Source organism: Lactuca sativa, chromosome 2 (genome assembly GCF_002870075.4).
Source record: "Lactuca sativa cultivar Salinas chromosome 2, Lsat_Salinas_v11, whole genome shotgun sequence".
Lineage (NCBI taxonomy): Eukaryota > Viridiplantae > Streptophyta > Magnoliopsida > Asterales > Asteraceae > Lactuca > Lactuca sativa.
In genome coordinates, this window is record NC_056624.2 from 108,723,327 (window position 1) to 108,736,372 (window position 13,046).

At 33.1% G+C, this 13,046-nt stretch overlaps 2 protein-coding genes and 1 non-coding gene across 3 annotated transcripts; all 3 read left to right on the forward strand.

Annotated features, from left to right (window-relative positions):
• Positions 1-2,036: 2,036 nt before the first annotated feature.
• Positions 2,037-7,005, forward strand: LOC111876983 (uncharacterized). The gene is made up of 7 exons (XM_023873538.3): positions 2,037-2,742; positions 4,592-5,098; positions 5,182-5,292; positions 5,397-5,516; positions 5,617-5,664; positions 5,765-6,195; positions 6,288-7,005. The coding sequence occupies exons 1-7, from the start codon at positions 2,268-2,270 to the stop codon at positions 6,918-6,920; spliced, it is 2,325 nt and encodes a 774-aa protein (XP_023729306.1). The 5' UTR covers positions 2,037-2,267; the 3' UTR covers positions 6,921-7,005.
• A 1,018-nt stretch (positions 7,006-8,023) lies between these two features.
• On the forward strand, positions 8,024-9,315 carry LOC122196714 (uncharacterized). The gene is made up of 2 exons (XM_042899846.2): positions 8,024-8,410; positions 8,503-9,315. The coding sequence occupies exons 1-2, from the start codon at positions 8,024-8,026 to the stop codon at positions 8,848-8,850; spliced, it is 735 nt and encodes a 244-aa protein (XP_042755780.2). The 3' UTR covers positions 8,851-9,315.
• A 2,434-nt stretch (positions 9,316-11,749) lies between these two features.
• On the forward strand, positions 11,750-11,853 carry LOC111876991 (small nucleolar RNA Z103). The gene has a single exon (XR_002845204.1). It is a non-coding gene; the product is annotated as a small nucleolar RNA Z103 (small nucleolar RNA).
• Positions 11,854-13,046: the final 1,193 nt, after the last annotated feature.

Here is a 13,046-nt window from a genome sequence, read left to right on the forward strand (position 1 = left end):
AACTTGAACAAGTGATGTTTATGTTATGCAGGTTGTGATTATCTCTTTAGTTGAGTTAGGATTTTTACAGTAAGCAAATAGATTGCAAGATTTTGTTATCATACAGTAAGAAAATAGATTGGTCAACATCCAATTATTATATTTATATAAAGTTAATGATTTGTATGGCCTGATGCACTCTTGTTGAAAGTTAAGGGTGTATTTTACATCAATCAAACTATGATATTGATATCATTTTTAGTGAAAGTGATGTCATTTTTTTAACAGCACTACCAAAATTCAGTGACCACTTAATATATGGTCACTAATAAATGTTTTAGAGACTAGATTTTGAGTCGTCACTAAAAAATTGGTCACTAAAAGTGACTTTTCTTGTAGTGATAGTACTCTCGGCCCTATGCCCCCATGTCACCTAAAAAAACTAGTTTCTTAAAAAAGACATTTCATTTCTTAAAAAAAAAAACTCATTACCAAATCTATTTAAATTAGATATTTTTCTATTTTTTCTTTTTTGTTTTCGATTCAAACACAATTTCCATTCTAGTATACTAAAGAACTTTCGGTTGCAGTTTTTGTTCCAAAAAATTAGGACAGATACATGGAGAGGGTAAATATATCATTGATTACATAAGGTTCTTGTGAAAAAATCTAAAGAAATCAAGAATGTGACGAAAAGAAACCTCTATTTGATCAAGTTATTGATTTCTTGCTTTTGTTTGCCTCCGCAAATCAAAGAAAAAGATATTTGTCTTTTGTTGCACCTACCTCTGGTTAGATATTCATGGACCTCTTTATCTTCATAAACACAAAACCACATGTTTACAGGGAAGAATAAAGAAAAATTGCTTGCAGGAGACAACCAAGAAGAAGAAGAAAAGACGCCATTACTGCAGACATCACCTCTTGAACTCTCAGATATGCTCTACTACACTCCTTATCTGTTTGCTCCATCTCTATCTATGAGTGTAAATTGAATTACAAACTAATACTCATATAGGGAAAAGTTCAATAGAGAACCATAATCATCGGTTCTTCAAGGAACCAAATCTTTTTTTCAATTTCTAGAGCTTATTTTTATCGAAAAAAAAAATCTAAAAATATCTAAATTCGTATATTAACATTGTGAATGTAAAAAATATTTTTTGGATTCACCGTGTGAATCCATATTCACGTTGTGAATTTTCAAAGATTCACATTGTGAATTTGACGTAAAAATTCGAATTTTGTATCATTGGAAAAATGATAAAAAGTTATGAATTTCTGTATTTTTAGTTTTTTTTTTTTGATAAAAAATAAGTTCTAAAAGTTGAAAAAAAAATTGGTTCTTTGGTTAATTATAGTTCTCTACTGAACCTAACCCTACTCATATATTCGAGTTCATCAGCATTTGAATGATTATTTTATTTTTGACCTTGATTTTGTAAAAAGCGAAAAAGAATATTCATATGGGGACTGGGGATGTAATTAACTGTTTCCTATATGAAATCCATGATTTCAAAGTCCTAACTAATTTTGAGTTCGGTTTCATTCTTATTTTTCGAATTTGATGAAGAATTTAGGGAATTATGATAATAAGATTTAGGCTATTTATCACAGTGGAACATGAATTTCATATTTTAATTAACACCCTGAATTTTAAAACAGGGAATCCATATTTAGTAAAACTGTCATACCAAGCTTCCAATATTAACCTTATTTGTAAACTTTATATCAATAAGCTCTAATTCAAATGTCACAGTGGCAGAAGCTTGAACTCCAGGTAGATGACTGCATATACAAAGGTGTTCGTTCTTTTCATTTTGTAGTAAAAGAATGAGGTTCAGTTACTTCTATTATATTTTGATAAATAATTTCATATTAAATTCGTCTCAACTTTTGTAACAAATATTCTTTGCTTAAAACTTTTATTATATGAGGGAATTACTTGGGGAGGACGCAATTTTAAAGTCGCTTTTGTGGGCACCACAAATCAACTTTATCTTTATATAACATGTGAATATAGAAGGAGGATTGACAGAAACAAACCAAAAATACAAAGAAAGTAGTCTCAATGATCAATGTTTCAAGCTAAACGTTGGTTGCTGAAAACGTTCTTATACACAGTTTACTGATAAATTTCTACTCAAATAAATAAAGATATTTTTTCCACATGTTAAAGTGGCTTTTGTGGGCACCACAAATCAAATCCGTTTTCCTATATAAGACATGTATGCAAGAGGAGTAACCAGGATTTAAAGAAAGAAAGAAATAAAAAAAAAAATACAAAGATGGCAGGCTCAAGCTCTACTCCACATGTCACACTAGAAGTTGGTGAAGAAAACCCATACCCACACCCATCAAATGTTTATACCCCCAGTTTTGTTACCTTGAAGTTAAGTGGAAGGGATGAGTATGAGATTTGGAAAACACAAATGCTATGTCTGTTAGAGAGTCATGGTATGCTTGGTTTCATTGATGGAACACATGTCAGCCCTCAAACCAGTCATAATGTTTCAGAGAAGGAGAACGTGGGTGAAGACCATCAAACTCATCACAAGCTGTGGAGAAGATCAGATGCTCTGGTGAAGGGTTGGATTCTTGGTGCTCTCTCTAAACAAACACTCACCTATGTTGTGGATCGTCTCAAAGCAAAGCTCTCTCAAGAGAGAAATGTAGCTGACTTCTGTGGAAAAGAAGTATGGGATGAATTGGAGACCATGTATGCTCCGGCTGTTGTTCCACCAGAATTGCTAGTCGTTGAAGGTAAAATCTTTAAACTAACACTCATATATGATGATGCATTTATAGCTTTTAATGTAAAAGAGTTGAGTCTAGACTGTCTAGTGTTAAGTTGTGACGTCTATTCCCGACTGCGACTAAGACCATCTCCAATGGGAGTTCAATAGAGGGTTTAACGGGGAGTTTAATCTCATTAAACTCAAAATCCCCATTATGGGAAAGTGACTAGGATTCAATGGAATGGGGAGTTCAATCCCTATTCAACTCTATATTCTCTCTCCTCACACACACACACACACACACACATATATATATATATATATATATATATATATATATATATATATAAATTATTTTTTATTTTAATTTTTTAATTAATGTTAATTTTAATTGTAGTTTTTAATTTTTAATTTCATGCTAATTAATTTTTTAAAAATAATAATAAATAAAAAGAAAATGATAAATGATGTGACAATCCATTAAATTTTATAGAGTTTAATGGAATGTAGAGTTTAATGGGTAAATTGTATAGTGAGTGAAATATATATGTATCAATCCAATAAACTCATATGAGTTCAATGCATTGGAGATGGTCTAAGCAGTGGGGTTCCTAGGGTTTAATTGCTAAATTGTAAACTCTTATTCCTTAAATTGTGACTCAAATCAAAAGAAACAAAGGGTTCTGGCTTTTGAGAGGCAAGTCTCTCCCAATTCCCATGTCACTGACTAAATCTGTTGCAAAGATATAACATGTAAAATGACCTAAAAACCCTTAACACTTGCATTAGCTTGTTTGACCATTGATTGGTGGACTTTACCTCTATGCACATACGATGTTTATATGAAGTATAGCAGAGTGCCCCGTTAAAATAATCTTTTAGACCCGGCCCATAAGCCGTTTTAGGCCTGCAATTGAATGTATGTATGTAAGGGTGTTCGTTTGGATGGATCGGTTTAATCCGATCCAAGTGAATCCAAATTAATTTCGGTTTTCAAAACATAGATCCAAATAGTCAAAACTAAATTCAAATCCGATCCGATCCAACCAAATTATAATTCGGTTGGATCGGTTTTTTACAATTCGGTTTTCAAAAATTAAGACATTTCAACCAATATATAACTTTAGTATTAACTTACCTTATAATATAAACTAAAAAAATATTGTTTAATTAGTTGTGAATTAAAACTTATAAATAACTATCAAGAAAAATATATTATAATTTACTACTTTATAGACAATCTTTTTTTTATAAGAAGTATATATTAAAGTATTATAATAGATGGAAATTTTTAATATACTAAAAGAATAATTTATTAAAGATATATATTAAAAAGAACAAAATAATAAATTGCAATTCGGTTTTTTTAGACTATTCGGTTTTTATTTTGTAAACCAAAACCAATCCAAAATCCAAAATAATAATTCGGTTTTGCTAAAAACCAATCCAAAAATCCGAATATCCGAACCAAATAGTCCGATCCAAATTGTCCAATTGGACAATTCGGTTTTATCCAAATAGTGAACAGTCCTATATGTATGTCTCTATGTGTGCATGATGCATGTGCGTGTGTATGTATGTCAATGGTTTTCTTTTTCATCCTTTGAAATCCCTAACGGATTGCTCTCGAGTTTCATTTAACGAGAGAAAGGAAGAGAAAAGAAAATAAGATTCAAGTTAATTTTCTTTATAAACTATCTTCCTAAATCGGAAATTAAGGAACCAGAGAGAAAGGAAAGGAAGATCAATTCCTTACTTTTGTTTTCTTCCGTTTTCTTTTCGGGAGTGGAGTGTAAATGTTTGGATTAAATTAGAGGATCCACATATATTCAGTCTTTAGTTATCACCTTTATAACAACATGATGGAAATTTAGATACATTACGAGATCAAGAAAGAGCAGAGGATCAGAAACAATTGTATAAGGCTACCCTCGGAGGAGAATGGACTGGTGTTGAAATAGTTTTGAGGGAACGAGAAGTTACAGTGTTAAATAAAATCACAAATAACGGAAACACAGCGCTCCATGTAGCAGTTGGTACTTCCAAGAAGCCATGGTTCTTGCAGCAACTGTTGGATGTCATACCAGAGAACACACAGCTATTGGATGTGAGAAATTCAGATGGAAGCACACTGCTCCATGTTGCTGCTATAGTTGGCAACACCGAAGCTGTTGACATACTGGTGCAAGGAAACCCAGATTTGTTGTTAGCCAAGGACAACGAGGGTCACACACCACTAGCCATAGCTCTCTCTAATATGCATACCGAGACGTCTAAGCAACTGTTGAAATACATTAATACTGACATAGAGAAGGATGCGCTGTTTTCTGGCACAAGTGGTGATGAGCATTTAGTTAATGTTATTTCCTCCAAAGATTTTGGTAAGTGTCGGCTCGACTCCAGTTCAAATAGTTAAAAGAACTACCCACTTAAACGAAAATGGCTGACTTTGGAATATATGTAGGCTTTGCGAAGGATCTGATGCAGCATTACAAAACATTGCATACTGATGCTGTGCTGATGGTTATAGCTCAAAATTTCCCATGCGAACTTAGTATATTGGAAGAATATATAGGTTTGTTGATTTTTAACTTGATTCTGCATGTTCTTTTACATATTGTGTAATTATTTATAGGGCGTCACAACAGAATTTCTTGTAATCCACTTTTTATACTGAAGGGACTGATATGGTCGAGCAACGAGTCTTCTCTTGCCAAACCTGTGGAGATTGTATTTTTTACATTTTGGAAAGATGTAGTCCATGTGTATCCTTGCTTTGTATTCTCCCATGCTGTATCGGTAGGTCATGAGTCTATGTTTCCTTCAATTTTTAACTTGTTGGTTGCGCATTCCGATCATAACCTGGTCCATCTAACAAACATTCTATCGACTAATGCAGTGACTGAATATTGTCTTATGCTTTTACTGCGGATCGGTAGGATATTAGGTAAGATGAATCATCAAGTACCATCATTGTATTACCAAAAAAAAAAAAAGACCAAAAGTTATTCCTTTGTTTGAGATGCTCATTTGGGTGTATGTTGCAGTGTTTCCATTTATTAAAGAGAGAGTTCAAATTCATGAAGATGCTATGGAACTATTAGAGGATGCATGTCGTTTGACAATTAAAACAAAACATCCCAGCTCTTTCCCTCAGTATTACACAAATCCAATTCTTGAAGCCGCAAGACAAAATTCATACGAGGTGGTACAGCGTATTGTGTCTTTCTTCCCAAGTGCAATTATGAGTGCTAATGAAGATGGCCACAACGTTATTCAATATGCTGTGATAAATCGATCAGAAAAGGTTTACAACCTACTCTATGAAATGAGCGAAGATAGGAATATATATCGAACAATTAAAGACTCTTCTGGGAATAACCTATTGCACTTGGCTGCAAGATTGGCACCATCCAATAAACTGAATCTTATATCAGGGGCAGCTTTACAGATACAACGAGAACTACTATGGTTTAAGGTAGGAATCTCTATGATTCAAAATCGCCATATATGATGATTAAATATCAACATTTGCTTATTAAGCCTTGTTAACATATTGTAATCTTGTAGGAAGTTGAAGGATTTGTGTGTCCTCTAAGCATCATTCAAAAGAACTCTAGCGGCGAAACACCAAAAATGGTATTTACTAGAGAGCACAAAGACTTGGTGATTGAGGGAGAAAAGTGGATGAAGTCTACTGCAGAGTCTTATACAATTACAGCGGCATTGATCATCACCATTGTGTTTGCAGCAGCCATTACAGTTCCCGGAGGAAGCAACCAGGATACTGGAATACCAATTTTTACCTACAAAACCGCCTTCACAATATTCGCAATATCAGATGCCATATCATTATTTGCAGCTGTTACGTCACTATTAATGTTTTTGTCGATTCTCACAGCACGTTTTGCTGAGCAAGACTTTCTCTTCAAGTTGCCTACAAAGTTGATAATTGGTTTGGCCACCTTGTTCATTTCAACCACAGCCATGATAGTAGCTTTTGCTACAACTTTGTATCTTGTATTTGGTCGAAGCCACTCAAGGGTTCTTATCCCTATAGCTGTGTTGACATGCCTACCAATTACTTCGTTTGTGACCTTACAGTTCCCTCTTGTCCTAGACTTGATGAGTGCCACATATGGTCGTAGTATTTTTGGTAAGAAAAGAGATTATTCTTATTGGGATAGAGAAATACTAATTTGATAATATATTTAAGATCATGGAATCATAGTGGAGGTTGTGTAATACATTGTAATGCCTTCATTCTTGGAAAATAGCTATTGTGAAATCATAGTTTACAGTACTGTAAGGTCCTGAAACGGATCTTACCAGTGATCAAACAATAACAACAATCGATAATAATAAAGAACAAAATAGAAACATGAATCTAAACAAGCTTGCACATGCTTCTATTAGCAAAAACGTCTGGTACAACTTGTGGAATAGCAGCCGAAACCCTGTGACATCAACAACCATTAAACAACCTAGTACACCTCTATTTATAAAGGACCTGGGCCGGCCTTGGGTTTACGGCCGTAAATAGGCTTACGGCCGTAAACTCGTAGCTAGACTACCAAAAATGTGTAATTAAACTAAAGAACCTATTATAGTGAAAGCCTAGACCAAACCATTAATTAGACCCTTCAATCTCCCTCTTGATTTGGTGCTAGCTTGAAGTTAATCTTTGTCCACAATCATCACATCATCTTGCCCCATAGCTCCATTCCACATTCGCTTGTTTATAATCTCAGCAACCATAGAGGTTTATTCTTTCGTGGCTGACTCAAATATCTGATCAGCAACTCCGATCTAATAATGGCTTAGATGATGAATGTCCCATCTTCTAAACAGGAACAAATCCCTTCTATCGTACAAACGAATGCATTCCTCCTTTAGTTTGATGACAGTAGATGCTGTGGTTTCATCAAATACCCAATAGAGCATAGAGCTTAAGGATCCATCCGGGTAACTTTGAAGCACGGGAATTTGCTTGACCTGATTTGTAGCAGGCCACATCACCACCTGGAGTGGATGCTTATAATTAGTAAAGTAATATGCCGGGATGGGAAAAAATTGAAAGTTAAATGGTTGTAACTTAAAGAAAACACAAAAAACGCTATAATTGGTTGATTTTTGAAACAATATGCAAATATGATTGATTTTTTTAAATAGAACGCTTTGCTAAGATAATATTTGAAAGTTATGATGTTTAAACATAAAGAAAACCAAACAGTGTGATGCTCATTTGGGTTTATGTTGCAGTGTCTCCATTTATTAAAGAGAGAGTTTGAATTCATGAAGATGCTATGGAACTATTAGAGGATGCATGCCGTTTGGCAATTAAAACAAAACATCCCAGCTCTTTCCCTCAGTATTATGCAAATCCAATTCTTGAAGCCGCAAGACAAAATTCATATGAGGTGGTACAACGTATTGTGTATTTCTTCCCAAGTGCAATTATGAGTGCGAATGAAGATGGTCACAACGTTATTCAATATGCTCTGATAAATCGATCAGAAAAGGTTTACAACCTACTTGATGAAATGAGCGAACATAGGAATATATGTCGAACAATTAAAGACTCTTCTGGGAATAACCTATTGCACTTGGCTGCAAGATTGGCACCATCCACTAAACTGAATCTTATATCAGGGGCAGCTTTACAGATACAACGAGAACTACTATGGTTTAAGGTAGGAATCTCTATGATTCAAAATCGCCATACATGATGATTAAATATCAACATTTGTTTATTAAGCCTTGTTAACATATTGTAATCTTGTAGGAAGTTGAAGGATTTGTGTGTCCTCTAAGCATCATTCAAAAGAACTCTAGCGGCGAAACACCAAAAATGGTATTTACTAGAGAGCACAAAGACTTGGTGATTGAGGGAGAAAAATCGATGAAGTCTACTGCAAAGTCTTATACAATTACAGCTGCATGCATTGATCATCACCATTGTGTTTGCAGCAGCCATTACAGTTCCCGGAGGAAGCAACCAGGATACTGGAATACCAATTTTTACCTACAAAACCGCCTTCACTATATTCGCAATATCAGATGCCATATCATTATTTGCAGCTGTTACGTCACTATTAATGTTTTTGTCGATTCTCACTGCACGTTTTGCTGAGCAAGACTTTCTCTTCAAGTTGCCTACAAAGTTGATAATTGGTTTGACCACCTTGTTCATTTCAACCACAGCCATGATAGTAGCTTTTGCTGCAACTTTGTATCTTGTATTTGGTCGAAGCCACTCAAGGGTTCTTATCCCTATAGCTGTGTTGACATGCCTACCAATTACTTCGTTTGCGACCTTGCAGTTCCCTCTTGTCCTTGACTTGATGAGTGCCATATATGGGCGTAGTATTTTTGGTAAGAAAAGAGATTATTCTTATTGGGATAGAGAAATACTGATTTGATAATATATTTGAGATCATGGGGATCATATATAGTGGAAGTTGTGAACTACATTGTAATGGTTTGATTCTTGGAAAATAGCTGTTGTGAAATCATAGAGTAAAATAGCCTGGATTTGTCATTACCGAAACATATTAACTACAAAATAATATAGTGATCTTATCATTATACACGGCCATGTTGGGTTATTCGGTTGGTTTAACGGGTCATGAGTTGGATCCGATCCAGAAGTGTTTGATCGCGCCTTGCTAAAATAAAGGGATTATACCCATGATTTTAGAAGTTGCACATGAGAAATGGTTAAGTTAGACCGAGTTTATGGGAGATGACGTTGATAAGCATGTTCATGTTTATTTTAATTATAAATAGGTGTATTATTTCATTTGTTTTGCACCTCGATCTATTTTTCATTCAAATATAGGAGCTTTCTCTCTGCAAGCATACTTTCACATACATACGTTAGTAGTGTGTGTGTTTTTTTAAGGGACCTGAACCTATAGGCTATACTAACACTGAAATATATAATTGCTTCTTAAGGTTTTATTTCATTTTATTGAAAGACATAAACTGCTTTTTAAGGTTTAGTCTTGCTAGTATGCATTTTTTTACTCTAATTTTTCTCCCACTAATAGCAATGAAGCCAGTGACATTAGGAATTGGCTTCTGATATGATTTTCCCAAGTTGTAGGTTTGTTGGGATTTATAAAACAATGACGGTAGTAAAAAATTACTCATACAGGAACAACTTTATTTTTTAAAGAGAGTTACAACTCTATATCTTGTATTTCACTTACTTTCTTTCTTCATACATTTTACAACAGCACACTACATCTATTTATAGGACAACAAACTAAGGAAATAGTGAAATACTTAAGAGTTAAGAAAACTTAATGGCTAAGTGTTGAAATGAGAGATACCAAAGGGCCTTTGGCCTAGCGGTAAGGAATGACTCTCTCAAATGAGATGTCATGGGTTCAAGTCTCACTATGAAACATAGGTGGTGTCTAGGATTAGATTAGAGTAGAATAGTTTGCCGTTTAAAAAAAAAATGTTAGAAATTAATGATAGTCTTACTCACCCCATGTTTCTCCAAAAACTGCCATGTGTCCATATTAGTCACCATTATTAATTTTTATCTTTAGCCCCTTCTTCATTGTTGACTTTGATCGACTTGAGTTCGACTTCTAACACTTCCCCTCAAACCCAACTGCACATGCCAACTAAATTCACTATTTTCAAAAATCTATGTGCCTTCAAAGCCTTCGTGAAAATATCTTCTATCTTCCACATATTTTTATATGATTTTATGTTGATATGCTTGTTTCGACTGTATGACACATGATTCTTTGAAAGTAAAACTGTAGATTCGTTATCAATATATACTTTAGCCAGATCTTTATATGTGAAATATAATTCACTCAAAATATTCTTCAACCATATAGCTTGACATGTGCATGTTGCAGCTGCCATATATATTAATTCCCATATTCCTTAATGAGTATGCTTAAAGTATTTATAATCAAAATATTGTCTTTCTTTCAATTGTCTGCTACAAAATGATGAAATTGGATATGCCATCATTGACCTTAGCAAACAACCGAAAATCTAATCTAATCTTAATAAAAGACTCTTTTAAGTTCCACGTGTCACCCTTTTAAACCCATGTTTTTCCACGTGGCAATTTCTCCAGCGTTGCTCAATTGTTTTCCCACTCTTTTTCTCATTAATGAAATCGACGATTATATCCCTATAAATCAGCATTTCAATTTTGAATAGTTTATCTTATACCAAAATACCTGCGATAAATATGGAAACGAAAAACGTTTTCGACCAAAATTTGTAATCAATTAAACAATTAATCGACGTCGGCCTGTATCTTTCTTCCTCCTAAATCCCAGAGGCTCAAAGCATCTCTCATATCCAATAAACATAAGTTGGTTTCTTTCCGTAAGCGTGCTTGCCATGGTTACTTCTCTCAAAGCCTAGGTATATATCGATACATGTTTGACAAAAACGATTGAAATGTCTTCCTTGTCCAACCCTTACGTAAGCAACCATCTAATCAATATGTATGTGAATTGCGGTTATTTGGAATATGCAAGTAAGGTGTTCGACGAAATAGGTGACAAAACTATTTTGTTTTGGATGGCTCTTATTTCCTATCAATCCGTGTTTTGTGTCTTTTCAATTTAGAAATTTCGAAACCACAAAAGGATTTTGGATTTAATCCCGTGACAGTCGTCTGAAATCATATCTTTTTGTAGGGCTGTAATAAATTGATGTAGTGATCCCTTTTTTCTGATGGTTTTTCAATCACAATCCAATTTGGATGTTTATATTTATGCATGATGATGATTGTTTAATTATTCCAATTTAATTCAAGAATGGAATCACAATACTCATACTTATTCTTAATGTTCGTTGTGATTAATTTCATGTCGATGTTTCGTTTTTTCCCAAATTGCATATTTTGTGTCAATTTGACTGTTAAACGAGCATACTAATGACTGTTTAATTATACCCATAATTCATGAATGAATAACAAACCTCCTACTGATGACTGTTTGAGAAATCTGGTTTGTTTATTTGCTGTTAATTTTATGAAATTAAGATTGGAAGCGATGATTAAAGGCCCATTTGATCAAGTGGATTGTAATGAGCTCAGATATTAAAGTTCTCTTTACAAGAGAGAATAAAAGCCATAAATATGATCCATCCTTTCCTTTAATTACTTTATGTTTATTTTTTCAAGTCATTTTATTAGGTTATTGAGTTGCTCATTTTTGAATAATTAAAGCTGCAAATGTTCTATTTTTGTGTTAATATATTTTTAGAAACAATTTAATTGAAAAATAATCAACTCATCATTTAGTATGATAAGAGCTCTCATAACTATGTTACACCTGTTATCGGGAGTTATTGTACAAAGATAAATGAATGATTATTTTCTTTGATTATAAAGGAACTAAATCGGTGCCTTTATTTAATGTGTAATATTTTTGATTTTTTGCATTAAAAGGGTAATTTCTGTAACTTTATGTTTTTACAAAGTAAATTCTACAATTTTCTTCCTTTAAAAGATAACTTCTCTCATTATTTTTTTTTCAATATGCATGACATGTATTTGCCTTATTTTGAGGATGATTTAGTCCGTGATGCAGTTTGTTCATTATATCAATATGGTTTAACCCCTTTTATTCTAATTTATTTGTTATACCAATGTACTATCAAATATATATTGAGCATACATTGTTATATTTTATAATAATGGAAATTTTTATGAAGTAAATTACTATTTTACCCCTTCTAATTTTTCCAATATAATTTGATTTTTTTTGCTAATAACAGTATTGCATTTTATGTTTCGCATTTGATAGGGGTAAAATGGTCATTTTTATGAAACCTATGTTTTAGTGGTAAAAATAGGCCAAGAACCAATATAATTTGCTTTTTTCCTAATAAAAACAATGCACTTTTAGCTAAATATATGGTATTTTTTATTTTTAATTCTATGATGTAGTTGCTTTCTTCATTTTGAGGATGATTTAACATTTGTGCAGTTTGTTCATTATCTCATTATGGTTTAAGCCTTTCATTCTAATTTATTTCTATTTTTCCCATGAAACTACTTTTTTGTATAAACATAATATGATTAGCAAAAAGGCATTCTACTATAAAAATTTTAAGATAAATTAAAATCTGGGTGTTATTAAATGAAAGTAGGTCGCGATTAGACGAAAACAATGAAAACTAATATGCCATAATATAGGCATTGTAATATAGACAATTTAAGAAATCAAACGCAATTAATTTGCAATAAAAGGGTAATTATGTAAATTTAAGTAAAATATAGCAACATAAATGCAAAATATGTATTATTATGCAATTATACTTTTTTTGCACATTATG